Genomic DNA, 25,930 nt, shown 5'->3' with positions numbered 1-25,930 from the left:
CAGAGAAGAGTTAAGTCTGGGACTAGGGAAAGAAGAAAGAGTACAGTGTTTTGCAGATGACCTTGTAGAGGGAAAAACTGATAGGTCATGGAGAGAGAAGGTATGATTATAGAAGAAACACCCCTATGAGGGGAAAAGGAAAAGAATCCTAAGTGTTAGTACTACTTATTAAAAAGTCAAAACCTAATGTTTCAAGTTATAGCTCCAAATGTTCTTTCCTATTTTTTTCAAAGTGAAACAGCTTTTATTTTTTATTTTTTGGAACAGCTTTTCATATTCTTTTTATTAATTCCTCAAATGGCCTATGTCTATCAACCTTAATTGAATTTCTAGTAATTATTATTTTCAAATTCAGTATTTTGCATCTGATGAAACTATTTCACAAGTATTTCAAAGAGCTCTTTTCATTTTTCTCTTAAAGATTTATTTATTTATTTTAGAGAAAGAGAGAGTGAGTGTGTGCACGTGGTGTGGGGGCCAGAGGGAGAGGGAGAATTTCAAGCCGACTCCCTGCTGAGCACAGTAGTCTAACCTGGGACTCCACTCCATCACACAATCTCACAACCCTGAGATTATGACCTGGATCAAAGTCAAAAGCTGGCCGCTTAACTAGCTGAGACACCCAGGAGCCCCTGAGCTCTTTTAATGTTTAAAGAAAACTCCATGTTTCTAAGCTATTAAATAACCCAAATGACAGTTTTTACTTTGATATGTTTGCTCTGCGTCCTTCCTCAATAATTCTGTATTTATAGTGAAGATATAGGAGATTTCAGTTACTATTTCTGTGCTTTTCTTGAGTAGAGTTAAAGACTAAGGTATGCTTATCACTCAGCCTCTAACAAACAACATTCCTTAACATGTCTACTAGGAAGGAAAAATGAAAGAATCATCTACAACTGTGCCCAACTGTGGCAGTTATTAGCCCATTCAGTATCCACAACTATAGATTTCAGTTAATGATACTAGCTTTGGAAAACTGACAGATGTGCTGGTTGGTCATTAAGCAAAATGATCTTTTGGCATACCATTCACCTGGCTACTGTTTTGTGCTGGTTAACAAGAGCTAAAGCAGCAAATGCGGATACAGAAACAAGTTAGGCTAATTAGTGGGGAGAAGATATGGGGATTTTTGTCTGACTGCTTCTACTTCTTAGGTAAGTTTGAAACAAATTCATGTGCTATGGGTGAGGGCTGAGTTGAGTTGTGGGATATTTGAAGAGAAGGGGGGTATAAAGCTATCTAACTGGGGAGTAGGAAAAAAGAGTATCTTAGAGAATGCTAGACTGGTGCTGAGTACCCATCTGAGATGTGACATTGCAAATGTGAAGGGCAATCTGCCCACACAGTAGTGTGTTTAACGCCAGTAACATAAGGTTGCTTGGGTATAAGCACAGTTAAGCGAATGGTTTAACTAGGGTCAAAGCTTTGTCCGGTAAGTACAATAAACAGGAGGGTAATAGAGATAAAAGTGTTTGTAAGTAATGATGGACCATTGACTAGAAGCTGGAGCAATGATGGATAGTAGTAGAAGTGGCCAGGTTCACAAAGTAAAAGTCCCAATGGAATCAAAGAATTGTTGGCATGGGGCTATCAGAGCAAGTCCAGGGCAAGATCAGAGTGGAATGCTTGAGGTGGAGATCTTCAGGGGTAACCCGGTAACAAGGTGAAGGGTATGATAACAAGAGTAGATGGTATGATTGTGGGAGGGATGGCTAAGGTGAAATGGAGGAAAAGATCATTAAGAAATAAGGTGTGAAGGGACTGAGAGAGCCGAGGACTTGGCCAGATCACACGTATGGATGCTAGAGTCATCAAGAATGCAGTCCTGAGTGAGTGCACAGGAAGACTGTGGACCAGAATTAAAGTCACCAATGAAGGACAGAGAACAACCAAGGCATCAGTAAATGTCACAAGGGGTCAGAGTATTGTCAAGTCTGATGGCACGACCTAGAAAGGGAAGAGAAATGCCTTGAAAGCAGAGAAAGGATCCCTGCCGCACCCAAAGTTCATGAAGCATTAAAGAGAAAAAGAGCGTCTACTTGAGAGACCTACAGGAAAAAGATCGTTGTTACGAAACAGCCAGATTTCAATTAGGGAAAGGATGTGAAAAGAAGTTTTCAAAGAGTGCTTGAAAATATAGGGTACGTGTGTGGCACCTTCTGGGCATGGTTCCACTGGATACCATGGAAGGGTTAAAGAATGAGGATTTCCAATTAAGAAGCTCAAATCTGTGCTATTCAAGGCTCTCTACTGTTACTCTGGTAAAAATCTGGGAACAATTTCAAGTTTCATTTTTGGTCACTGATTTCTATAAACATCATGCATGTGTCTCCCAAACACTTTTAAGATAAAGTCCACATACAAGCACTTACCTCTATTTCTGTAATTTTTTCGGAAGGGTTATCAATTAAGAAACGGGCTAAAGTCCCAGGAGTAGTTCTGTAAGTTAGAATGATTGAGTTTTTAGGGTCCTGACACCACTGAATGAAGAGATCCCTTGAAAATCCGCATTCCAGGTCAGGCTGGCTGGCGAGTACCACTTTGGGGCTAGGTACCCGAGCCAAGTCAGAAAGACCGTGACATAAAGAGAGATGGCGAAACTGAAATGGATTATTTCTTTTGTCTTCAAAACATCTCATCAATTTGTCACTCATCCATTCTACCTAATATAGGGGGAAAGGATGACCATAATTAGAAAATACTAGAATATAATTGCAATGTCTTCTTCAAGGTCTAAAAGTTCATGTTCTGTCTTCTTTTAAGTATTTACCACCAATAGTTCTTAAAACTTGTACCATTCTGATAAGCAGCTTATTTTCTGTTCTGTTCCCCCATTATATCCTTCTAACCCATAGCTCATCCCTAAAAATCCAATTCTGCATTTTATTTCAGTTACAAATCACCTTAACTCTTACTGAGAAAGCAGTGTTAAGTTTTAAATAAATATCTTACCCAAGATTGCTATTTCAAGGGAAAGAGCTTATTCAGAAAGAAGAGAAAAATGGATTCCAACATTTATATCCTATGAGGTAGCTTTCTACTTTTTTCCTCATTTTACAAATTGTGATACCAAGCAACTTGACCAATCTGTAAGATGGGGACAAAAACAGAACCTACTTCATAGGGTCTAGAAGGACTAAATGAAATGTTCCATGTGAACACATAGAACAAGTGGTTCATTACCATTACCATCATCAACCTCTTTCACAGGGAAATAAAACCCAAAGAGCAACTAAATTGTTTTCTAGAAGTCCAATTTCTGTAGAAAACTTCTGTAATACAAATAACACCATGAAAACAAACCTGGGACTTGGAAAACTCCACCACATTATAGCTGACATTATTCAGGAGTGCCAGCGAGTAGACACCCAGGCCCGCATCTTTAGTTCTCCAGATTTGATCAAGGAGTTGAGCAAGTTCCAAAACTCTGCCTGCAGTGTCCACTGCTATTAATACATTTCCATCACCTCGAAGTGTTTCCAGGACATTTGCTAGAAAACAAGAATGTAAAATCCATAGAGAACATAACAATACCTTGCTGCAAAATTAAAGAAGACTTTATCTCCAGTATAAAGACTATAACTTATAAATAAGTGATTATTGGGCCAGGTACACAATTTTTAAAATTCCACTCAGGTTATTACAACTAGTTTTTATTCTGTGACTGTATCTTCATAGGAATGAAAGATAATGCCATTCATTCTCAATTTTTTTTCACTGAAAAAGCGTAAATCAGTGGTCCCCAGCCCTCTTCACCCACAGTACACATAAAAAATGACATTCTTATAGTATACTGTGGCCATTTAAAACTTTGTTATAGGGGCGCCCGGGTGGCTCAGTTGGTTGAGCAGCTGCCTTCGGCTCGGGTCATGATTCCAGGGTCCTGGGATCGAGCCCCACATCGGGCTCCCTGCTCAGCAGATAGCCTGCTTCTCTCTCTCCCCCTCTCCCTGCAGCTCTGCTTACTTGTGCTCTCTCTCTAGCTCTCTGTCAAATAAACAAATAAAATATTAAAAAAAAAAAAAAAAAAAACTTTGTTATAAATGATTCCCAAATTTATACACCCAAATACACACATTCATACTCTCTACTTTATACATACACATTTTGTATGTTTGCATGCCTACACAATAAAATATAGATCCAATTCCCTCTTCCAAGAAAAGTATCTTTATGAGTAGATATCCTCACTCTACATTAAAGTTGGCTTGGAAACATTTGGTAAAACCAAACTCTAGCAAAAACAAACAAAAAAATATACAAACTGATACCTTCTTAAAGTGAAAACAATATAGTACACAAATTCTGCCTTTTTTTAAAAAGATATTATTTATTTATTTGTCAGAGAGAGAACACGTGCACAAGAAGGGGGAGCAGCAGCCAGAGGGAGAAACAGGCTCCCCGCTGAGCAAGGAGCCCAACCTGGGACTCAATCCCAGAATGCTGGGATCATGACCTGAGCTGAAGGCAGATACTCAACTGACTGAGCCACCTAGGCACCCCACAAGCTCTGCTTTTTAAGTAGACAGATGAAAGCAGTGGTTTCAAACATGTTTAAAGGTAGAATCTAAGGGCGCCTGGGTGGCTCAGTGAGTTAAAGCCTCTGCCTCTGGCTCAGGTCATGATCTCAGGATCCTGAGATCGAGCCCTCCCTTGGGCTCTCTGCTCAGCAGGCAGCCTGCCTCTCTGCCTACTTGTGATCTCTGTCAAATAAATAAAATCCTTAAAAAGAAAAAAAAAGTAGAATCTAATTTTCCTGTTAAAATCCTGTGTAGCTTATAAACAAAGAGTAAGAAGGTAAAGCAGCTGGAGCCAAAGCAGAAGCGACAAGGGATGGCTTAGAGGCTCCTCTTTAAAACTGGGACTACTAGATTAGAGTGTTAAGACACCCAACGTCAAAAATCAGTGAACTATTTGCACCCTCAGGTATCATCTTTGCTCATTCTTCTTTTAAAGTCTAAGTGTTTTGCTAATGGATTTTTTTTTAAGTATTTATTTAAGAGAGAGAGGGAATAAGAGAGTGAGCACCCAAGCAGGGGGAGCAGCAGGGGAGGGAGAGAGGGAGAAAGAGACTCCCTGCTGAGCAGAGAGCCCGATGTGGGGCTCGATCCCAGGACCCTGAGATCATGACCTGAGCTGAAGGCAAATGCTTAACTCACTGAGCCATCTAGGCACCCTTTTTTAACAGATTTCTATGAGCTCTTTCTATATTCTGGCATTCCCTAGACATATATCAGCGAATGCCAGATAGAGCTAGCTATGTGCTGAATGACAGGAAGAAATCAATCTCAACACCTATCCCACAAAAGCTGAATTCAAATGAACTAAAGTCTCTTTTTCTACAAAATATGGTCACATAATATTTTTTCAAAAATATTAGAGTTAGGGGAGCCTGGCTGAGTTAGTTAAGCACCTGACTCTTGATTTTGAGTCAGGTCATGAACTCAGTGTCATGAGACTGGGTCCTGCAACAGGTTCCACACGAGGTGTGGAGGCTGCTTAAGATTCTCTCTCTCCCTGTGCCTCTCCCCGACCTCTCCCTCTCTTTAAAAAAAAAAAAAAATTAGAGTTAATCAATCTCTCATGACAAGAAAAGTGTTAAACAAAATAGAAGAAACTGTAACTCATACCACCATGCCCCTCCACGGAGGACATTACTATGTAATACGTACTCAGAAGTTGCTCATCTCTCTGTTTTCTCCTAGGCTGCACATACGTGGCGTTAAAGGAATCTGTGATAAGCAGGGAGGGTCTGCTTAGCATTTCCAAGGAACATCCATTTAAATGACTATAATAAAGTTGAAGAAGAAGAATATTATATCATTTCAAATAAGCAACTGCTTATCTCACCCAAAAACATAAGCAACTTTGTTTTATAAGATTTTTCCTTCCCTAACTATAAAAGGACACGTGCTCATTAATAAGAAATCTAATACATTTTTTTAAAAAAAAGGAAAATTAAGATCTTCCAGAGTACCACCACTCAGAGAAATCGATGTATTTTGGTATATATCCTTCTAAGCACACAAATACACTTTTCTAGGCATATATATGTGAATATATTCTACAAAAATTGGTATCTCATATATATGTCTCTATACTCAGTTCTACACCCTGGTTTTCTCCCATGATACTAAAACTGGTTTCTAAACCTATTTTTTAACAATTGTAAAAACCTCTGCCTAGGTTACTTTTTCTCATCATTATAAATAATCTCAAAGAACGTTTTTGCAAGAAGCTTCAATTGCATTTCTGACTGTTTCTTTAGGACACATTCCTAGAATTTACAATATACAATTTTGCTAAATGGCTTTCCAGAAAGATTTAATCTTTTTTAGAAAGCTCTCTCTTTTCCAGAAGGAATGAGCAATTTGTTAAATATCTCCTAGAAGAATACTACCATTTAGAAATCATTTTAATGATATTTAATTTTAAAAGAATTATGGTTTAAATTTTTTTATTTTCATAACTTTTGTCCATCTTATAACTGGCATCTTTTTAATTGGTTAAAACCTAGTCTTACACATATAAGCCTTTAGGCAAAATGCTACAGATAATCTCCCTACTTTATTGTTCTTTAGTTTATTGTTTCAGATGTTTTAAATCTGTATATAATCAAATCTATCGGGGCACCTGGGTGGCTCAGTGGGTTAAAGCCTCTGCCTCCGGCTCGGGTCATGATCCCAGGGTCCTGGGATCGAGCCCCACATCGGGCTCTCTGCTCGGCAGGGAGCCTGCTTCTCCGTCTCTCTCTCTGCCTGCTTCTCTCCCTACTTGTGATCTCTGTCCGTCAAATAAATAAATAAAATCTTTAAAAAATAATAATAATAATCAAATCTATCAAAGTTTTCCTTTGTAACTTGGTCCACTGCCTTTATACTCAGAAAACCCTTTTTCATATTAAAGATTAGACTCACCTGTATTGTTTCATTTTCTATTTAACTCCAATCCATCTGAAATTTATTTGTTATGTGGTAAAAAAACAAACAAAAAAACCCACAAACTGACTTTTTCCCCAAAATGTTTAAATACCATTTATTCAAATACCCATACAATGTTCCTCATTATCCTATGATTACAAGAGCCTAAAACTTATTAGTCTTATATATTTCTAAATAGAAGATACAAAAGATCTTGAGGCTACTGTAATCTCATATAAAACAACTATGAACTTAATGTACAGAAATTACAAAAGAAGCCTCTATGAAACTAAACACCAAAACAATTTTATAGTAATGCTGTGAGTACAAAATGAAGTATTTAAAATTACAACTACTGTGTCCCCTTTTATTTTTATTTTTTTTTTTTTTTTAGATTTTATTTATTTGACAGACAGAGATCACAAGTAGGCAGAGAGGCAGGCAGAAAGAGAGAAAGGGAAGCAGGCTCCCTGCTGAGCAGAGAGCCCGATGTGGGGCTCGATCCCAGGACCCTGGGATCACTACCTGAGCCGAAGGCAGAGGCTTTAACCCACTGAGCCACCCAGGTGCCCTCTGTGTCCCCTTTTAAAAGGAGTCTGACTTTAAATATAGTTATATCATAATCACTAACTTTACCAAAAACAAACAAAACAAACAACCCACAAAGTTCCTTTAAATAGTAGGTCAAGTAGCATATAAAATATAATCCTATGTACAAAAATTCATCTCCTTTACATCTCCAGAGTGGTATCTGCTTTATATAGTGGATACTTACATGCCAATTTGTAAAATACATTATCTGTTATATCAGACTTTCCCCTTACAATGCAAAAAAATTCACTATTTGAGACTTTTAAGTAGTTCTAGAGTTCTGGCTAAAAAGAAAAGAACTTTTTAGTTTAATTTTCCCTCCAAAGAATGAAACAATATCAACTGCATTTCCATTAGCTTTTGTCTTGATATACCTACATCTCCCTCTTGTGGTTAAAGTCAACTGCGTAGACAATTTCTTCTTCTCCATCTTTGACTATTTTCCATATTGTTCCACCTATCATATGACCAGCTGGCAGAGGAGTGATAGACAATCCATGTCCTTTACCTGTATCAATAAGATAGTGACAATACTCAGATTTCTTTTACAAGCCTAAAGAAAGCTTATTTATTTGTAAGCTATTTTTAATAGCTAATATACGCAATGATACAAAATCCCAAAGTAAAAAGGCAAACAGTGAAAATGCCAATCTCACTCTTATGCCACCCAGCTACTCCTTTCCCTCCCTATAGACATTCTTGTTTTGTTATGAGTTCTTGGAGACATACCTGTGTTCATAAACTGAAATATTACAAAGAGATTGGACCCAGTACCCCATTAAATTACTTAGTATGAACAAATAAATGTGAATATTTATTCACACAATCATCAAATTTTTCCATTTTTACAAACCTCTAAACTGACAAAGTAACAATTCAAATCTCATGGTAAACAATTTATCCTATAGAAAAATTAAGTACAAGTCAAACTGTTCTGATGCTGATATTTCTTGGCTAAATCATCAGAGTCCACCGTGGCACCATTTTCTCAATTTCAAAGCAAGGCTTCATATTTAATACATCTCCCTCCACAGATGAGAAATCTATACTTAACAGACAACTTCCTGACCTAATTAAATAATAAACTTCTTAATATCCAGTTCTAGAATTCCATTATCTTCTACTATGTTGCCAGAGCACTGCACTTCCTTCAAGACTTTGATCACTACATTTAGTCATCTGAGCCCCTCAACTTAACTGTGAACTCCCAGGAGGACCTGGCCATGTTACCTTTGTGCATCAGACACAGTAAACACTAAAGTCTTTCCCAAGTTACATGTCAAAAGGCTTGAGCTATTAACATTGTGTTAGTATTTAGTCTGAAATATTTTAAAATCCAAATGACTTGGGAGAAGTTCAGCGTTCCATACCTGAACATGCTAATCTCTTCTTTTTCAGACCACAGAGCCTATGATTTTTACTACAAATTTCCCTTGTACTTTTCAAAGTCAGTTAAACCCCATTAGTCCAATTACTTACTACTGGAAACATTTTTTACCTTTCAAATTCACAATCTGAGAGAATTTTAACTGCTGTATTTTATCAAAGGCTGCATCCACATCATCTAACGTAAAGAGGGTAAAGTCTTCCGTATTGTGTCGAGACTAAAAGAACACAAACAAGAGGTTAAAGATGGTCACTGCAGGAGTGTAAAAAGCATTTTTTAACTGCGTGAGTTACCTGGTAAAGATCATACATGAACATCTGTCCCATTTTATAAACGGGAATGGTCGCATAGATGGCACAGTTCAGACCCAGCTTCCCGACTGCGTAGGGGAGGGCACCGAGATGAAGAGGATCAGGGTGGGACAAAAGTACTGCATCAATTTGGTGAACATGCCTAGGAAAACATGATCAAAAGGCCTTCTCAATTTCTCCAATCTTGTTTTTAAGAGTAAAGACTAGGTTGGGGTAAAAGAGCAAAGGGGCTGAAATTATGATACCCATCAATATCAATTATTACTACCCCGTCCTGCATAGATATCAAAAGTATGGTGTGTTCCACAAAATAGATGATGTCTATACACATTAAAAAAAAGAGAAGGAAAAAGAAAAGAGAACCAGTCGATACCACACATAAGCTGATTTTGAATGACTACTTCATATACTATTTATTAAAATCCAAGAACTCAACTTAAAATTTCAGAAATGGTTAGGGAGAAGATATTTATTTATTTGTTTTTATTTTACATTTTATTAACATATAATGTATTATTTGTTTCAGAGAGGGAGAGGATATTTAAATGGCCACATTTTTATTATGAATTTTTACCCCTGCTTTTCAGTATGGCGACGGAGAGCATATTCACTGTACTGAAACCTTAATTAATAAAACGTGTGGTCTGAGAGAAGAAATTAGAAAAAAAATATTTTGCTACAAGTTCTAAGTTTTTAAATATTTAAGTTATCTTTCCTTCCATAATTAGTACAATACTACAGTGTAACCGAATTCTTTTTTTTGATGGATTAGTATCCTTTCGTATCTCATGGTCATTATTCTGGGCACCAAGCTCAGTATGGAGGATCAAAAGACATAGAAAGTAAGCTAATGTGATCTGCTGGCAGACCCTCCATGTGGAAGGTTTATCCTCTCCTCAAATTCTTATAAACTTATTCTTCTCTCATATTAGGTGCAAAGTCCTACTGAGATTCATTAGCCGAGTAACACTTAACATTTTACTGAATTTCAATAAACACTGCTCATAATGCAATCAAAACTTTACAAATGGAAACAGTCACTATTTGGATCTTTGGAGAAAGTAAAACTCAGCCTTTTACTATGAATTAAAATAGAGGAAGGAAAGCAAACACTGTGTAACACAAAATGGTATTACAGTGTAGAAAAGAGAAGCTGATTTAATAAAAGTCTAGATATATGAAAAGTAACTTACTTCCTCAGGGAATCTATAATATCCATAGAAAAATGCTCATCCCAGCCACAGTCCAACAGAAATCTAAACTCATCAACTTGCAGAAGATAGCAAAGAGCAGACTCTTCTTGAACCCCAGAGAGGGTAGTTAATTTGATAATAGACGTCATTTTGGTCCAATAACAATCCAGAAAGTCTTTTCAAAAGAAATAAAAATATAATTAAACATACATCATAGTCTCCCAAACATAACGTACAAATCAAGATTATAACAGGTTTTTTTTTTTAAACATGGAATGGCTTAGACATCAAGTCTACCATTTTTTTTAAATATTTTATTTATTTATTTGACAGACAGAGATCACAAGTAGGCAGAGAGGCAGGCAGAGAGAGAGGGGGAAGCAGGCTCCCCGCTGAGCAGAGAGACTGATGTGGGGCTCAATCCCAGGACCCTGAGACCATGACCTGAGCTGAAGGCAGAGGCTTTAACCCACTGAGCCACCCAGGCGCCCCATAACAGGTTTCTAAATTCCATAAACATACAAAGCAAATGCTTTTTTTTTTTTTTAAGATTTTACTTATTTGAGAGACAAAGAAAGAGAGAGCAAGCGAGCACGAGTAGGAGTAGGGGCAAAGGGAGAAGCAGACTCCACGCTGAACAAGGAGCAGATGCAGGGCTTGATCCCAGGACACGGGACACACAACCTGAATTGAAAGGCAGACACTCAACCGACTGAGCCACCCAGGCACCCCAGAAAGCAAACACTTTAAAGACCTATTTCCATCACTGCTAAGTTTGAAAGTACAAACATGATCTTACATAATCTTGTTTACAATGATCCCTTCATTGGCTCCCCCGTGTAGCTTAATGAAAAGTGGTAGACTTTACAATCAGTTTCAGATTTGAAGCTACTACCAGGTGGCCCTAAGCAATTAATTAACCTTTCCTCACTTTATGTACCCTCATCTGTAAACATGAGTTTTAGTAACACATATAAAAAGGGGTGCCTGGGTGGAGCAGTGGGTTAAGTCTCTGGCTTTGGCTCAGGTCATCATCTCAGGGTCCTGGGATCGAGCCCCACATTGGGCTCTCTGCTCAATGGGGAGCCTGCTTCCCCCTCTCTCTGCCTGCCTCTCCACCCACTTGTGATCTCTGTCAAATAAAGGAATAAAATCTTTAAAAAGGGGGTGGCACCTTGGCACAGTTGGTTATGCATCAGACTCTTGGTTTCAGCTCCAATAAGGATCTCAGGGTCATGAGTTAGAGCCCTGCATGGGGCTCCATGCTCAGCTCTCCACCCTCACCACCCCGAAGAGCAGGCTTTCTCTGTCACTAAAATAAATAAATCAATCTTATGGGGCACTGGGGTGGCTCAGCTGGTTAAATGTCTGCCTTCAGCTCAGGTCATGATCCCAGAGTCCAGGATCTAGCCCTGGGTGGGGCTCCCTACTCGGTGGGGAGCCAGCTTCTCCCTTTTCCCTGCTCATGCTTTCTCTTTCTCTCTACCTCTGTCTCTCTCTCAAATAAATAAAATCTTTAAAAATAAATCAATCAGGGGCGCCTGGGTGGCTCAGTGGTTGGGCTGCTGCCTTCGGCTCAGGTCATGATCTCAGGGTCCTGGGATCGAGCCCCACATCAGGCTCTCTGCTCAGCAGGGAGCCTGCTTCCTCCTCTCTCTCTGCCTGCCTCTCTGCCTGCTTGTGATCTCTCTCTGCCAAATAAATAAATAAAATCTTTAAAAAAAATCAATCATTAATAATAATACACATAAAAAGGATGCTGGAAGATTTCAAATAATGTGTAAATTACCTAGAATGGAGACTACCAAGTTCCTCAATAAATAACTACATAATGAATTAATGAACTCGTTCTTCAAGGTGAATTTGTGCTTCCTTTATTTTTCTCTGTGATGGCAATGATTTCATTGCATTACAATGATTAGCTTTCATGTCTCTCTCTCCTATTAGACCACTGGTCCTTAAATAAATAGACCCCCTTGAGAATCTGATAAAAAGCTATGGACTATTCCTTCTCCCCTCAGCCGTCCAAAAACAAACAAGGTGCACATACACATAGAAACCCACATACTTTTCAGGCATTGAATGTTAAAAATGCTTGCACTGGAAAGTAAGCAACTAAAAAAAAAGGTAGAACCTCGTGTTTGCAATTCCTAAAAAGAAAACTTGTCACACAGATGGTATTCAACATATATCTGATGGAATTTATGTTGGGATGCCTATTGTATATAGTTCAAAGAGATACAACATGAACAATTATTGGGATTTAAGACCTAGAATTGTGTGCTATTAAGCAGATGTTACAAGAACATTCATTAGCAAAGTACAACTCCACAGCAGTATTTCAGATCCGTGCTCCTTGAAGTAAATTAGCCTATTCAAGAAGGAAAGATCAAGCACACCTGATGATCTCATACCAGCTACCGAAGGTCCTATCAATAAACTCAGGTAAACTGTCACCTTTCATGACAGGGTGTCAGAAGACCAATCCCACCACACCACATCTCCCATTCTTCTTCTTCCCAGTCACAGACAAAAAACCCAAGACTCCTGGATTGTCCATTATCACTGATGTGCACGGCTACCAGTCGGATCCACTCCTCTACCTTCTACCCCTCCCAAGTCCTTCCAGGAGGCCCTCTGGAACGATGCCGCTCACCCTCACCTGTAACTGCACCTCTCCCCTGAAGGTTCTCTTCACCGAAACGGTTTCTCCTGCAGTGTTCCCCAGGTTTTTTTCCTTGTACACCCCCTGTGCCTCCAAAGCAGGACGTTCATGCTCCTTGTTCCTCACTGAAGCTCCCAAACCAGATCTTCTCCTTCCTCCGCCATATACTCCGGGCCCTCCCAGCCAGTTCACCAGGAGCCTTCCTGCTTTCCTCCTCACTGCTGACGTCCTCATTCACTGAGGACTTTAGTTCCCAACTCAGTCTTCCTCAGTAACTCAACACTGACTCCAATCCCCCGACTTTCTCAATTCCAGTAACCTCATCTCACTTCAACCCCTGACCTCATCACACCTGAGCTGCACCATTTCCAAACATTTACCTTCCGGGGTCTCATGCTGTCATTCCCGCCCTGCTTACTCAGTAATCCCACTGTGAAAATCCTTCGGCCTCACCGGATCTCTAACTCACCCCCCACTCTTTCACCCTCTGTCTCCATTCACATCCTTCCTGCTGATCCACAATCCATTACGAGTATCTTGAAAACACTATCAGGCACCTGGCTGCTCTGGTCTTTCCTTGTAGCAGCCTGGCAGAACTCCAACTCTGACTGATTCCAATCCTTCACTTTGCCTATTCCAGAAACTGAATGCTGCCAGAGGAAAAGAACCCAAGGCTGTGCTATTTGCTCTTTAAATTCATGGTCAAAAATCTCAAATGGAAAAAATATATATATACATGTATCAAACAGGCACTAAGCACTACCTATCAATCTGAGGTGTTTTTTTTTTTTTTTTAAGATTTTATTTATTTGATAGACAGAGATCACGAGTAGGCAGAGAGACAGGCAGAGAGAGGAGGAAGCAGGCTCCCTGCCGAGCAGAAAGACCGATGCGGGGCCCGATCTCAGGACCCTGAGATCACGACCCGAGCCGAAGGCAGCGGCCCAACCCACCGAGCCACCCAGGCGCCCCTAAAGTTTTTTTTTTAATATTTTATTTATTTATTTGACAGAGAGATCACAAGTAGGCAGAGAGGCAGGCAGAGAGAGAGGAAGAGAAGCAGGCCCCCCGCAGAGCAGAGAGCCCGATGTGGGGCCTGATCCCAGGACCCTGGGATCATGACCTGAGCTGAAGGCAGAGGTTTTAACCCACTGAGCCACCCAGGTGCCCCCCAATCTGAGTTTTTGTAGTAGACTGACTATTTCTGAGACTGATTTTACACTGCCTCCTCTGCTCAAGCATCATGTTCCACTCCTTCCACCCGACTCTCAGCTGATAACCTCGCCTCATTCTTCAACTAGAAAACTAAGCCTTTAGAAATAACCCATTTTCCAATACCAACTCTATTAATGCATCTGCATAAACATTGTTGTGTCTCCAATTACATGGAATCGATAGCCTTGCTCTCATCTAAGGCCAATCCCCATAAGTACTCTGGATCCCATTCTAATTTTTTGTCTTCTAGAGGACTGAACCTCTTCAGTCACCCCATCTTTTCCCTGCATTATCCATGTATCACTGATGTACCACTCCTATTAGCAGACGCAGATCCTCTAGAATTTCCCAATTTAAAAAACACCCTCTCTTAATCTTACAATCCCGGGCAAGTACTTCATCATTTCTATGCTCCCCTTTCACAGCAAAGGTTCTCAAAATATTTGTCCACAAATGTGTCTCCACTCTCTCACCTCCCAAAGCTGGCATCTTTCTCCACCAACCCATCAGAAGTGCTTTCATCAAGGTCACTGACCAACCTCATTTATTTCTCTGGCCACAACTTGCAGAAACCGGAGCAGCATTCAGTGAAAGTAAGTGTACAGCCTCCTTGAAATATTCTCCTCACTCTGCCTCCGTGTCAACCCTCTCCTGGTTTTCCTTGTATCTAACTTAGGTCACTCGCCCATCTCCATTGCTAGTTACTTTCTTTCTTCAACCTCTAAACACAGCAGGGCTCTTCAGTAGGACTTTTTTTTCTTTCCAGGTAATTTCACCAGTTCCACAGCTATACATTATCGTCTGACCTCTGACGGCATCATCCTTGAGTCCTGCCTTTCCTTTGTATCCCACATCCAGTCTCTCTGGAAGTGCTGCATTTTTACCTCCATGCGATTTCTCAAGTTTCCTTCTATCTCCACTGTCACGAAGATCTCTAGCTAGTTTGTATAATTCCCTGCCTCAAATTTATTCTGAGATGGTTTTCTAACAACCCTAACGTCCTTGCCTACCGGTTACATCCTGTAACATCACTCCGCTTCCCTCAAAAGACTTACTGCTCGCTATTACCTAACCTGCTCCTCATTTACTTGCTTTGCCCACCCCCATCTCTCCTGCTCACCCCAGCAGTAGATTATGGACTCCGCGGAAAAATAGACCTTATCTATTTTGGGTACAGTTACCCTCCAATGCCTCTATAGTGTCTAACACATAGTGGGGGGGGGTCAATAAAAGCTTATTAAATGAATGAAGCATGGCTAGTATCAAATGAGTTTAGTGCCCTTACTGCACCATTAACAGTTACCCATTTATATGCACTTCTCCTTGCTTGGGAGAGGTCTCTTGGATGCAAGCCAGGTTTGACCCATGTTTGTATCCTTACTATATTAACACATGTTTGGAACACACAGCAGTTGTTCAGTAAAGAACTGATGAAATAAATAAGTTAAAATTAAAAATATATTGGCTTAGCATGTTCCTATTCATAAGGTAGGAGAAATACGAAGATTAATATCTTTGTAAATACAGGGGCGCCTGGGTGGTTCAGTGGGTTAAGCCGCTGCCTTCAGCTCAGGTCATGATCTCAGGGTCCTGGGATCGAGTCCCTCATCGGGCTCTCTGCTCAGCAGGGAGCCTGCTTCCTCCTCTCTCTCTCTCTCTGCCTGCCTCTCTGCCTACTTGTGATCTCTCTCTGTCAAATAAATAAATAAAATCTTTACAAAATATATATATCTTTGTAAATACAAAGATAGATATTAATGGAAAGAATCCTTTGGAAAGGATCTAAAGAAAATTTTCCCTGCCAAAAAGCCTCCTGTGCAACAATTATATTAATGGTCTAAGAGAAACCCTTTTTTACTCAAATCCACTTTAACTTCCACTTTCTTTAGATTATGAAGTGAAAATACAAAAGATCCTGCAGACAGAAGTAAATTAGTTCATGTTAAAGTTCTGCACACAGACCCAGATTTCAACAGGTGAAAAGATATTTTTAATACAATTGCTCATCATTACTTACTGATATCTCAGTTGTACATAGGGTGAGACACCATGAATTCAAGGGAAGAGTTCTTTATAAATCTAAAAAATAAAGAGAGTCTGCTGAATGTGGTATAACAGATTTACTTCTGTTTTTACTTATGGTGTTTAACTTCTATGTCTTGCCCTAAGATGAACACCATGAGCGACAGCAAGCAGTATAATGAACGGTCCTTTTTAAAAAAAGAAACTTGTTATAATTTTAGGAAGCTAAAGCTTACATAAAACAGGGATAATAAAAGGATAATAAAAGACAAAAATAATAATGTACCAAATTGGTCATAATCACAAGCTAAAATATGCAGTTTAGGAAATAAGATTTTAAAAACCGACATTAGCTTATATTATTAAGAATCATAAAAGAGGTGGGATCTTAAATTCCTTGCTAAGGATTAGGAGTACCTGAGGAGAGACAAAGAGAAAAGGTATTGAAAAGAGGGGAATAACATGATCAAAGGCACATAAGAACTGACAGTTTTAGTGGAAAAACCAGCCGGGCACACTTTCATATAAGCAAAAAATGAAAGAAAAGCCCTAATGAATAGAAAAGGGCCAGATAATGAAAGGTCTTGGACTCCAGACCTAGCTCTTCAGGCAAGAGAGAAACATTTTACGATCTACTATGAAGTAAGATGACACAATACAGGAAACTCCGTATTTCAGAAAAATTACCTGGTGGGTATGATTGATTAGGTAAGATACAGAAAGCAAGGAGATAAAAAGGAAGACTATTTAGCAGGCCACTTCCTCCTTCCAACTTTGCTGTTTCTATTTTGAGACTAAATTCCTTTCGCCTCAAATGTACTTTATAATTCTGACATGAATTCATTAGTCCTCATCTAACCAAGGCTACTTCTTGAGTAGTCTGTTACCAACTCCTGATTCTTTTCCCCTCAAAATGCCTCACCTGTGTATCACCCCCTTTCCCTTCCCATCACCAGTACCTTAAACCAGGGCCTCATCACCTTATATTTGGGTTTGTTTCTCTCCCTCCAGGCTTACTTCGTCTCAACCTAACCATGACGGTCAGACTAATCTACTGAAACACCTCTCCACATATTAACCCTTGCTCAGAAACCTCTGAAAGCTTCTCACTGCTTGAAAAAACAAAACCCTGAATGCCTTAACTAGCAATGGGGGCACCAGCAAGCTGCTGACATCCCTGCTCACCGCCGTCTCAAGGCCCAGCTCAAATTGCACCTCCACATGAATTCCTAGACTACATTGGCTCTGCCCAACAAAAATACAATGCAAGCCACAAACGTAATTAAAACTTTTTTTCATAGCCACACTGAGAAGTTTGACAGGTGAAGTTAATTTTAATATACCTTACTGAGCCCAACTTATTCAAAATATAATTTTCCTATGCAACCTATTAATTATTGAGATATTTTACCTTTTCATACCAAGTCTTTGAAATCCAGTGTGCATTTATATTTACAGCACATCCCAATTCAATCTAACCACAATTTCAAGGGCTCAACAGCTACATGCAGCTAGTGGCTACTGTAATAGCACAAATCTAGACTTTAAAATCAATGCTTTGTACCATACTCCACTGTCCTCAGCCACTCCTTAAGGTGCAGGTTGGTACCACCCTATTTTTATGTACATATCTTGGGCTTGATTTTAATGGAATCACCAACCATTTAGTCTTCTGGACCAAAAACCCTGGAGTCACCCTCCATCCACCAAACTGCTGCCACCTGTTGAATCCTATCTGACATTTCAGAAAGGTCTCTCTCACACCCTTCACTATCCTATTGCAACTGAGGCAATCATTACCTTACCTCAGTGACAATTTCCTCTTACCTAGTTTTCCTGTTCCCAGTTGATCCTCCATACAGCTGTCAGAGACCACCCTAAAAAAACCAAATATACTCATGCCCTTTCCTTGTGTAAAGTATGCACTTTCTAACAAATGGAATCTGAACTCCTTAGCTGGAAATCAAGGTCCTTCACAAGCTGCTTTCAATCTCCCTCTTCCTTCACCAACCACCCTTGCACTGAATGCTCAAGGACGTTTATCCTCCCACTCTCTCTCAGTATGCCAAGACTACCCAAGTCTCTAGATCCAGGAATGACCTTCTCCTGAGCCTTGTAAATTCCTTCTGACCCTTCAAGACCCAATTGAAATAGTTCTCCTTTAGGAAGCTTTTTTCGCAGTCTCAGGAGGTTATTTTTTTTTTTACCTCGCACAAAAAGGGAACCAAAAATATTTGTTGAATGAATGCTGAATGTATACGCAAAGAGCAAAAGCGATCATCTTTGTATCGCCAAATTCAAGCACAGCACTTAAAGCGACATACATGTGTGCTTAAAGAATGAACCCCAACGATCATCAATTCCTTCCTGACTTCCTACTTCATCTCAATTATCTCTCAGTTACTTGCGAGAGAAATGATGACCTTGCATGTTGGAGACCGCTAAAGGGAACTAGGCAAAAATCCAAGGGAAAACGAAGGAAATCTGGATTGGCCCCCAAGCTCACGGAGTCCAAAAAGTCTCTTCCTGGTCAGTTAGGGAAAAAAATTGGCTTCCTAAAAAAAAAAAAAAATATATATATATATATATATATGTATATATATCACAGGGGTTATAAGATAAAAAATTAGGGAATGGGCAATTGATAATTCATGTTCTGCTGGTGACAGGAGGCCGGACTCGACGGGGTTAAGGCTAGTCTGACCTCTTGCTTACTTAAGAGCAAATAAAACAGAGATGGAAGGGCTCGAGGGCAAAGGGGGGGCTGGGGGGCTGAGCTGGGGAGCTGGGGGGAGCGGGAGGAGCAGAAGGCCGAGACCATTTTAATAAAACACAGTAACATCTTAAAAGGTCCCTGGAATCGACTAACTAAAAAAGAACGCCTACTTTGTGCCCAGTGCTTAGCAGCCTCGTGGTCTCTGAACCCGAGACCACGCAAGACTCCTAGCGAGGAGGCTAAAAAACACGGCAACCACGAGGGCCAAAGGCGCCAAAGCTGGCGCCGGATTAACTCATCCAGCCGGGAAACAGCAAAAAAGAGGGAAGAAGAGAACACACGAGTGAATCGTGCGGGTTGGCACAAAGACCGGGGGCTTCAGACCCACGGAAAAATCACTTCTTTCCCTCGATAAGCACTTCTGCCACGCCGGGCCAGGACAGTGGCCACCGAAAACCCGGGAGCATGTCCCCAGCGCGGACCCGGACAAGGTGGAGCCAGGGTCTCCCTAGGGCCGAGGACGCCCCCTCCCCCATCCAAAGGTTCACTCCTTCCCTCCGCCCCCACTTGCCTCGTCAGTCCTCCCCCAACGCCGTCCACTGCCCTTCCCAACCCCTAGTCGAATCCAGGTTCAAGAGCGAGACAAGCTGATACTCGCTCAACACCACCCGTGACGACCAGCCAGCAGAAGCCCCCCGATGGCGGCCGCCATTTTGAAACTGGAGGCGAGCCTCTGAGGCGGGTAAGGCCCAGGGCGATACCATGTTCTGGGGGGGTGAGGACGAAGCTGTGGAAAGGAGATGGCTTTTACGACAACAAGTCTCGTCACCTTGCGCCGAAGTCTTATTTGCAAATAATTTATAGTGCTTAAAAGCTAAAATAAGTACGAGAAGATCCCAACATCCCAAGGGAGAAGAGGTACAGTTTCCCAGCGCCACCCCTCTCTTTGACCCAGCGTGGCGAATGGCAGGTCCCAAGGCCGCAGCTTCCGCCGGCGCCGGTGGCTGAGTTCGTCGCTGCCCTTGGTTGTGGGGTCGTTTTTGGAACCAAGGGCGCAGGTGGGTCCGGGGTCCAGGATGGCCCGAGGCGCTGCGGGTCCCCGTGGTGAGACGGGGAGGGTCCACCTCTAGGGAAGCCCTCGGCGGCGGTGTGTTTAGGCGAGGAGTGGTCTGGAGAGTCCCCCGGGGCTTGCGAGCGGTGGAGACGGGAAAGGGAAATAGGGCTTATCTTCCCGTAGACAGCTGGGCTCCTGTTTCGCACCTGACGGCTTTTGGGAAGGGGAGTGGGAGGTTGTCGTTATTGGAAAACGTCCTTTAGGGATCATCAGGTGACCGTCCCTGACCGGCCCGGAGAGAAGACAGGCCGGGATCACGTCCTTAGGCTGGAGGGAAGGCGCGAGCATCACAGATGGATCCCAAGTTTTCAGCGTCCTGTCTCCTGGTTGCTCAGGACTGGAAACCAGCCCCAAATCGCACGCCTTCTTGAGCCGACCATTCCACACCCAAAAATCACTTTTTAAAAACATAATGTTTAATTTGTATTAGGTTAATAAGACACGGTTCCAGACCTCAAGGAGTTCAGTTTCTCCGTGCATCCAGCATTGCTTTTCATAGATTGTATGTATTGTTAAAAAAAAAAGTCGATCTAAAATGCTGTGGGGACCAATTAGAGATTAGGACTTAATTTTTGAATATCTGTTCATCTACGTTTTACAACATGTATTGACTTATAAAAATACACTCCAGATACATTTTACTTTATTTTTTTTTATTTTATTTTTTTTTTTTAGTTAGGTGGGAAAAATTGGTTGGAATAAAAGTAATGTTAGGGGGCGCCTGGGTGGCTCAGTGGGTTAAGCCTCTGCCTTCCGCTCAGGTCATGGTCTCAGGGTGGTGGGATCGAGCCCCACATCGGGCTCTCTGCTCAGTAGGGAGCCTGCTTCTCCCTCCACCCGCTGCCTGCCTCTCTGCCTACTTGTGATTTCTCTCTGTCAAATAAATGGATAAAATCTTTAAAAAAAGGTAATGTTAGGAAAAATAAGAACACTGAGTGAGGTCAGTCTAAATGTTCACCTCTGTAGTTACCCTAGCAATCAATAAAACACAAATAGCTTGAACCAAAGCCAGACTGCCTGAGTGTTAATATTGGCTCTGCTACTTACTGCATCTGTGACCTTAGGCAAGTCCATTTCCTCATCTGAAAAAATATGCCTGCTAAACTGGGGACATTAGTGAGTACATGGTACATGAGTTAGCGATTATGAAAAGCAGTAAGAACTGAACCTGACAGTGCTATAAGAGCTCTTTGTAGAGCTACAGCAAAATATTTTAAACATTGGTAACAAAGGATGGGTGATCAGTTCAGTGATTCCTTGAGTCCATAAGACAAAAACTAATTAGTTTTAATTAGGAATACCATAGCAAGTTCCACTTGTGATGTAAAAGGATTTTTCATGAGTCTTAAAAAGCAGACACTACTGGAGCACCTAGGTGGCCCAGTTGATTAAGCATCTGACTCTTGATTATGGCTCAGGTCATGATCTCAGGGGCATACGCTGGTGCCCCATGTTTGCTGAGCATGGAGCCTGCTTAAGACTCACTCTCTCCCCCTTTGCTCCCTGCCCCCTCAAAAAAAAAAAAAAAAAAAAAACCCCAACCAAAAAAACACTAATATGTACAGTGGCCTCTTGGGCACCCATGTGGATGTCACTGTTCATCCACACTTCAGGGCTTGTTCCATTGTAGCTTCTCCGAGGACCTCACTAATCTTTGCCTAACAGATAAAGTCCCCTATGGTCTTGGGCTCATGACCAGAGCCTCTCTGTACTCTCCCTCCTATCCATTCTCCAAGAAATCATTCTAGCTCACTTCTTCGGTCCATAAATCTTTGTCCTCCCTAGTCATTCACTCAGTGAAAAACAGAGGACAAATTATGTTAAATGCCACGGCTCCCAAAGTCCATTAAATAGATTACACAAGTGTAATACAAAATGTCTCTGGGACTAAGATTTTTCAGTTTACCTGTTAGCGATGGAATCATGGTGGCTGAACCCAACTCTGGATTTTGAATACACAGAATCCTTTTATCAGTCTGGACCTGTAGAGTGTATATAAGAACTTATGTGCAGCCAGTCTCCAGGGTTTGTCTCCCCTCTTAGATTCTCAGAGTAGAGCTGGAGAAAAGTAGCTACTTGCCCTGTTGGAAGAATGCCAACAACAATAATGGCTTATAACCCACCGGTGGCCATGGGCTTATTTAGAACAGTCTTGGTCAACAAGCACTTTTGTCTTAGGTTAAAGTACATATAGTATCTGACTCACCTGTGCTGAGGGGTAGGCTTGACTCCCCAAACACCCCTATAAAGAAATTTGAGGAACCTATGAGGAGAGGTGACCGAATACATGACCTCTTGAGTTCTACAGAGACCAATACTGTCTAGTACTTTGCAGTTTTGTGCTTTCAAAGTTGATCAAGGCATGTTTTGTTATTCTTATCCTTGACTGGCTCAAATTTGTTCAACAAGTAAGTGGCTAATCTAGGCTAATCTGGTAGGGCACTTGGTCAGATTCACGAAGAGAGCTTCAGTATCTAAATGCAAATAACGTTACTTAAGGCATAGTGCTGAGAGAGCCACCATCTTCTAGGAAATAAGTTTGCTCAAGAACTGTTTGCATCAAATCAGATAACAAATTCTTTCAACTAGACTTTTCCAGCCCCACAAGGAAGGAGGACCAAAAGTACCTATTTTGTTTGTTTTAAAGATTTATTTACTAGAGTACTCCATCACATGAGGGGGTTGGGCATGTGGTGGCAGAGGGAGAGAATCTTGATACAGACTGCCTGCTGAGTGGGGAGCCCCATCTGGGGCCCAATGCCGCAACACATGAGATCCCGCCTGGAGCTGAAACCAAGAGCCCAATGCTCAACTGACTGAGCCACCCAGTCTCCCCCACCCCAAAAGTCCTTATTTTGATAAAGGCTCCCCAGACGCTTTTGATGTGCAGTTAGGTTTGAAAATTCCAGCCGTAGGAGGTAGACTAAAACTTTAATGACTAAACTGTAAGTTATATATTTTAAATAACTTGTTAACTTTACCTAATTTTCCTGCTGTGTGTAATACGCTTTATCAAGTAGAGTATGGGGTAATTGTGCAACTTTTACCTTTATGGCCATTTTCCACCTCAGTGTCTTTAGATCGTGATGAAGTTTGAGAAATACAGATTTGGAATGTTTAAGTGTGAGAACCAGTGTCTTAGGAGAGGCAGGAATCCAGTCTCCCTAACCCTAGCACAGTTAGTTGAGTGCTGAGCACTTTTGTTGGCAGGCCTGTATTCTTTCACCATATTGTCATACACCTTCTCAGCCATTGTATATGATGAATTCGTCTTAGATTCATGCATAGGCAGATGTATTTTTATTTCAACTTTAGGTACAAATTTTTGCGAAAACTTTTTTTTAATTAAGGCAAATTTATTTTCCATACGGTGACTTCTAGTTCTATTCTTCCTCCTGTATCTTTTAGAAACTCTTAGAACTTAAAAGCCCCTAAGTCCCATAAATTTTAATTCAAGAAGAGGTCTTTTAGAGAGGTATTGAGATCTAATAGAAAAAGAGCTTTGGAGCAAACCTAAGCTTGAATTTCAGCTCTGTGTTTAATACCTGTTTAGGTGAAGCTGTTTTCTAGTCTATAAAATGAGGATAATAGTTATTTCATGTTATATATAAGATGATATGATGGCTCTGGTACCTATTAGTCATTCTATAAAAGTAAATTCCCTTCTGTCCTTATTACTTGTTCAATCTTTGAATTGATACTGAGATCTACCATGATGTCATTGAAGTTTTTTAAAATTTCATTTCCTTTCAAAAATTAGTTTTCAGCTTTGTGCACTAGCAGTATTGTAGCTAATGGGGTTTATCTGAGTCACAATTACTGCTAATTGAAATATTCATTTTCAATAATGATAGCTTGACTAAATAATTCTGCTTTTGGCATAATAGTGTAGTTATATTTGTTTTAGCATCGTAAGAGATTCAAAAAATAATTTACACATGTGTAAATGTTTTAAATTAATTGTAGGAGGGTGCAAATATCCAACTTTTGCAAGTAGAATATTTTTATACTCTCCATTTCTCTGCACTGTATCATATCAGTTCACTAGTAGAGCTAGGAAAAAAAGTTAATAAATTGATTTTTAATGCAGTACAATTTTTATACAAATCATTGTCACCTGTATAATTGTCATCAAGTAGATTTTAAGTTGTATACTACATCCTGATCCCAGGCAAATTTGAAGAGGCTTACTATGCTTTAACATTGATCTCCTATATTCAGGGCTATCTTTCTGTTTCAGATGCAGTTTTTCAAGATATTACAAAGGCAGTTATATTTCTGATAATTTTTTTTCCCCCTAGCACTCAGGATGAATATAATTCAGATTGTTCGTGACCACTGGGTACATATACTTGTGCCTGTGGGGTTTGTCTTTGGATGTTACTTAGACCGAAGGAATGATGAAACGCTGACCGCCTTCCGGAACAAGAGTTTATTGTTTAAAAGGTTAGTTTTTATGCTTCTTTTAAATGAACAATTAATGAGCTCTTGGAAATAATTTTTTAATATCAAATATGCCAAAAATAAATAAAAGGGGTGAGTTGTCTCTCCCCCGCCCCCAAAGTAATATTAACGTTACATTATTTTGTAGCATTAGTTACTGTTTAATCCTTTTACAAAACTGTATGATTACCTTTGGACGGCCAACAAGTCTTCAGTTTATGAACAGGCTATTTCAAATGTTTGAAAAATTTTTTTTTAGCATTCAGGATGCACTGTAATCTAGAAACAATGTTATAAACCAGCTCACGAAAGCCTTTAATAAAGCTTTCATATATTATCTTACTTAAGCCAGAATGTAGCTGAAATCTGTGGTACTAATAGTGGCTTGGTGCCATGGTCCCAGCAATACTGCTGGAGAGCTTTAGTTGTGGTAGCTGAGTGATCAGAAGGCAGCTGGCAGCTCCTGGTACCACGTTGTGTCTCTGGAGATGGCTCTTTTGGCAGCAGAGTGAGTTAACATGTCTGCCACTGGGTATGCAGCTAAGTGGGAAGAAGCTCAAGGAACCAGAGGCTTGAGCAACATTCACAGTCAATGTGAAGAGGAGGTTTACAGTTAAGGATTTCAAGAAAGAGAAAGTGAATTAGAAAAGGTTTAGAAAACCTCAAATGAACTCATTGAGAAGATAATAGCTTTCATACAGCCGAAGAAATTGCAGTTCCTTAATTTGGAAAAATGAAATTGAAGGGATGGTAAAAGTTTAAAATCATGAGAGATTAGAATGAGTATGTTGAGTCTATATAAAAATTTTAATGGGTCAATTTAATAGAATATAAAATATTGAATTCTTAATCCTCTGACTCTTTACCCCCCCCCATAAAAATTTAATTTATACTTTTCCTTTCCTTCCTTTTTAATTTCCACACAGGGAATTGAGACCCAATGAAGAAGTCACCTGGAAGTAAAGGTTGTGACTAAATTACAGAATGTTCACATTTTAAAAATTAGGAGAGAAATAAAAAAACATTCATTATTTAATTTGAAGTGTGAGTCTTTCTTTACTATAGCAGTCCACGTTTTAAGTAGTAGCCACACTTAGCTTAAAAATAAATCATTATTGAGTATTTGAGGATATTGATATTAAATTTACAGTCAGTGTTTCATTTTCTTTTCATTTTAAACCATAGTACTATTAAATCATATAGCCAATTTTTTCCTCAGATATTTTCCAGAATTTTTTTTTTCGAACTGTGTGCTTTAGAAGGATGATACTAGCAGAAAATTTTAGTGACCTTCAGTTTGGCAAAGATCTCTTAAATGCAACATATAAAGCATGAACTAGTTTTGAAATTTTT

General features: G+C 40.2%; 2 protein-coding genes across 4 annotated transcripts in view; one reads left to right on the top strand and one right to left on the bottom strand.

The window, feature by feature from the left end:
• CPSF2 (cleavage and polyadenylation specific factor 2) overlaps window positions 1-19,769 on the bottom strand; it is a 33,412-nt gene extending 13,643 nt beyond the window's left edge. The window contains exons 1-10 of one of the 3 annotated variants that reach the window (XM_082733956.1): window positions 19,569-19,769; window positions 18,132-18,305; window positions 16,300-16,361; window positions 10,403-10,577; window positions 9,192-9,351; window positions 9,010-9,115; window positions 7,890-8,019; window positions 5,673-5,788; window positions 3,304-3,491; window positions 2,373-2,663 (exon numbers count right to left, since the gene is read on the bottom strand). In XM_082733956.1, the coding sequence (XP_082590082.1) occupies window positions 2,373-2,663; window positions 3,304-3,491; window positions 5,673-5,788; window positions 7,890-8,019; window positions 9,010-9,115; window positions 9,192-9,351; window positions 10,403-10,551 (1,140 nt within the window). In that variant the 5' untranslated portion in view covers window positions 10,552-10,577; window positions 16,300-16,361; window positions 18,132-18,305; window positions 19,569-19,769. The remainder of the gene's footprint in view (window positions 1-2,372; window positions 2,664-3,303; window positions 3,492-5,672; window positions 5,789-7,889; window positions 8,020-9,009; window positions 9,116-9,191; window positions 9,352-10,402; window positions 10,578-16,299; window positions 16,362-18,131; window positions 18,306-19,568) is intronic. The other 2 variants (XM_082733955.1, XM_082733957.1) reach the window with 2 other exon arrangements.
• Window positions 19,770-19,968: 199 nt separating this feature from the next.
• NDUFB1 (NADH:ubiquinone oxidoreductase subunit B1) lies at window positions 19,969-25,613 on the top strand. The gene is made up of 3 exons (XM_082733975.1): window positions 19,969-20,078; window positions 24,436-24,580; window positions 25,504-25,613. The coding sequence occupies exons 2-3, from the start codon at window positions 24,444-24,446 to the stop codon at window positions 25,538-25,540; spliced, it is 174 nt and encodes a 57-aa protein (XP_082590101.1). The 5' UTR covers window positions 19,969-20,078; window positions 24,436-24,443; the 3' UTR covers window positions 25,541-25,613.
• Window positions 25,614-25,930: the final 317 nt, after the last annotated feature.

Source organism: Mustela nivalis (assembly GCF_964662115.1).
Source record: "Mustela nivalis genome assembly, chromosome: 6".
Classification (NCBI taxonomy): Eukaryota; Metazoa; Chordata; class Mammalia; order Carnivora; family Mustelidae; genus Mustela; species Mustela nivalis.
This window is presented reverse-complemented; position numbering and strand designations above follow the sequence as displayed.

Coding starts and splice junctions, on each gene's coding strand:
- NDUFB1 (XM_082733975.1), top strand. CDS start 24,444: ATGAATATAATTCAGATTGTTCGTGACCACTGGGTACATATACTTGTG. Junction 24,581..25,503: donor AAGAGTTTATTGTTTAAAAG/GTTAGTTTTTAT, acceptor ATTTCCACACAG/GGAATTGAGACCCAATGAAG.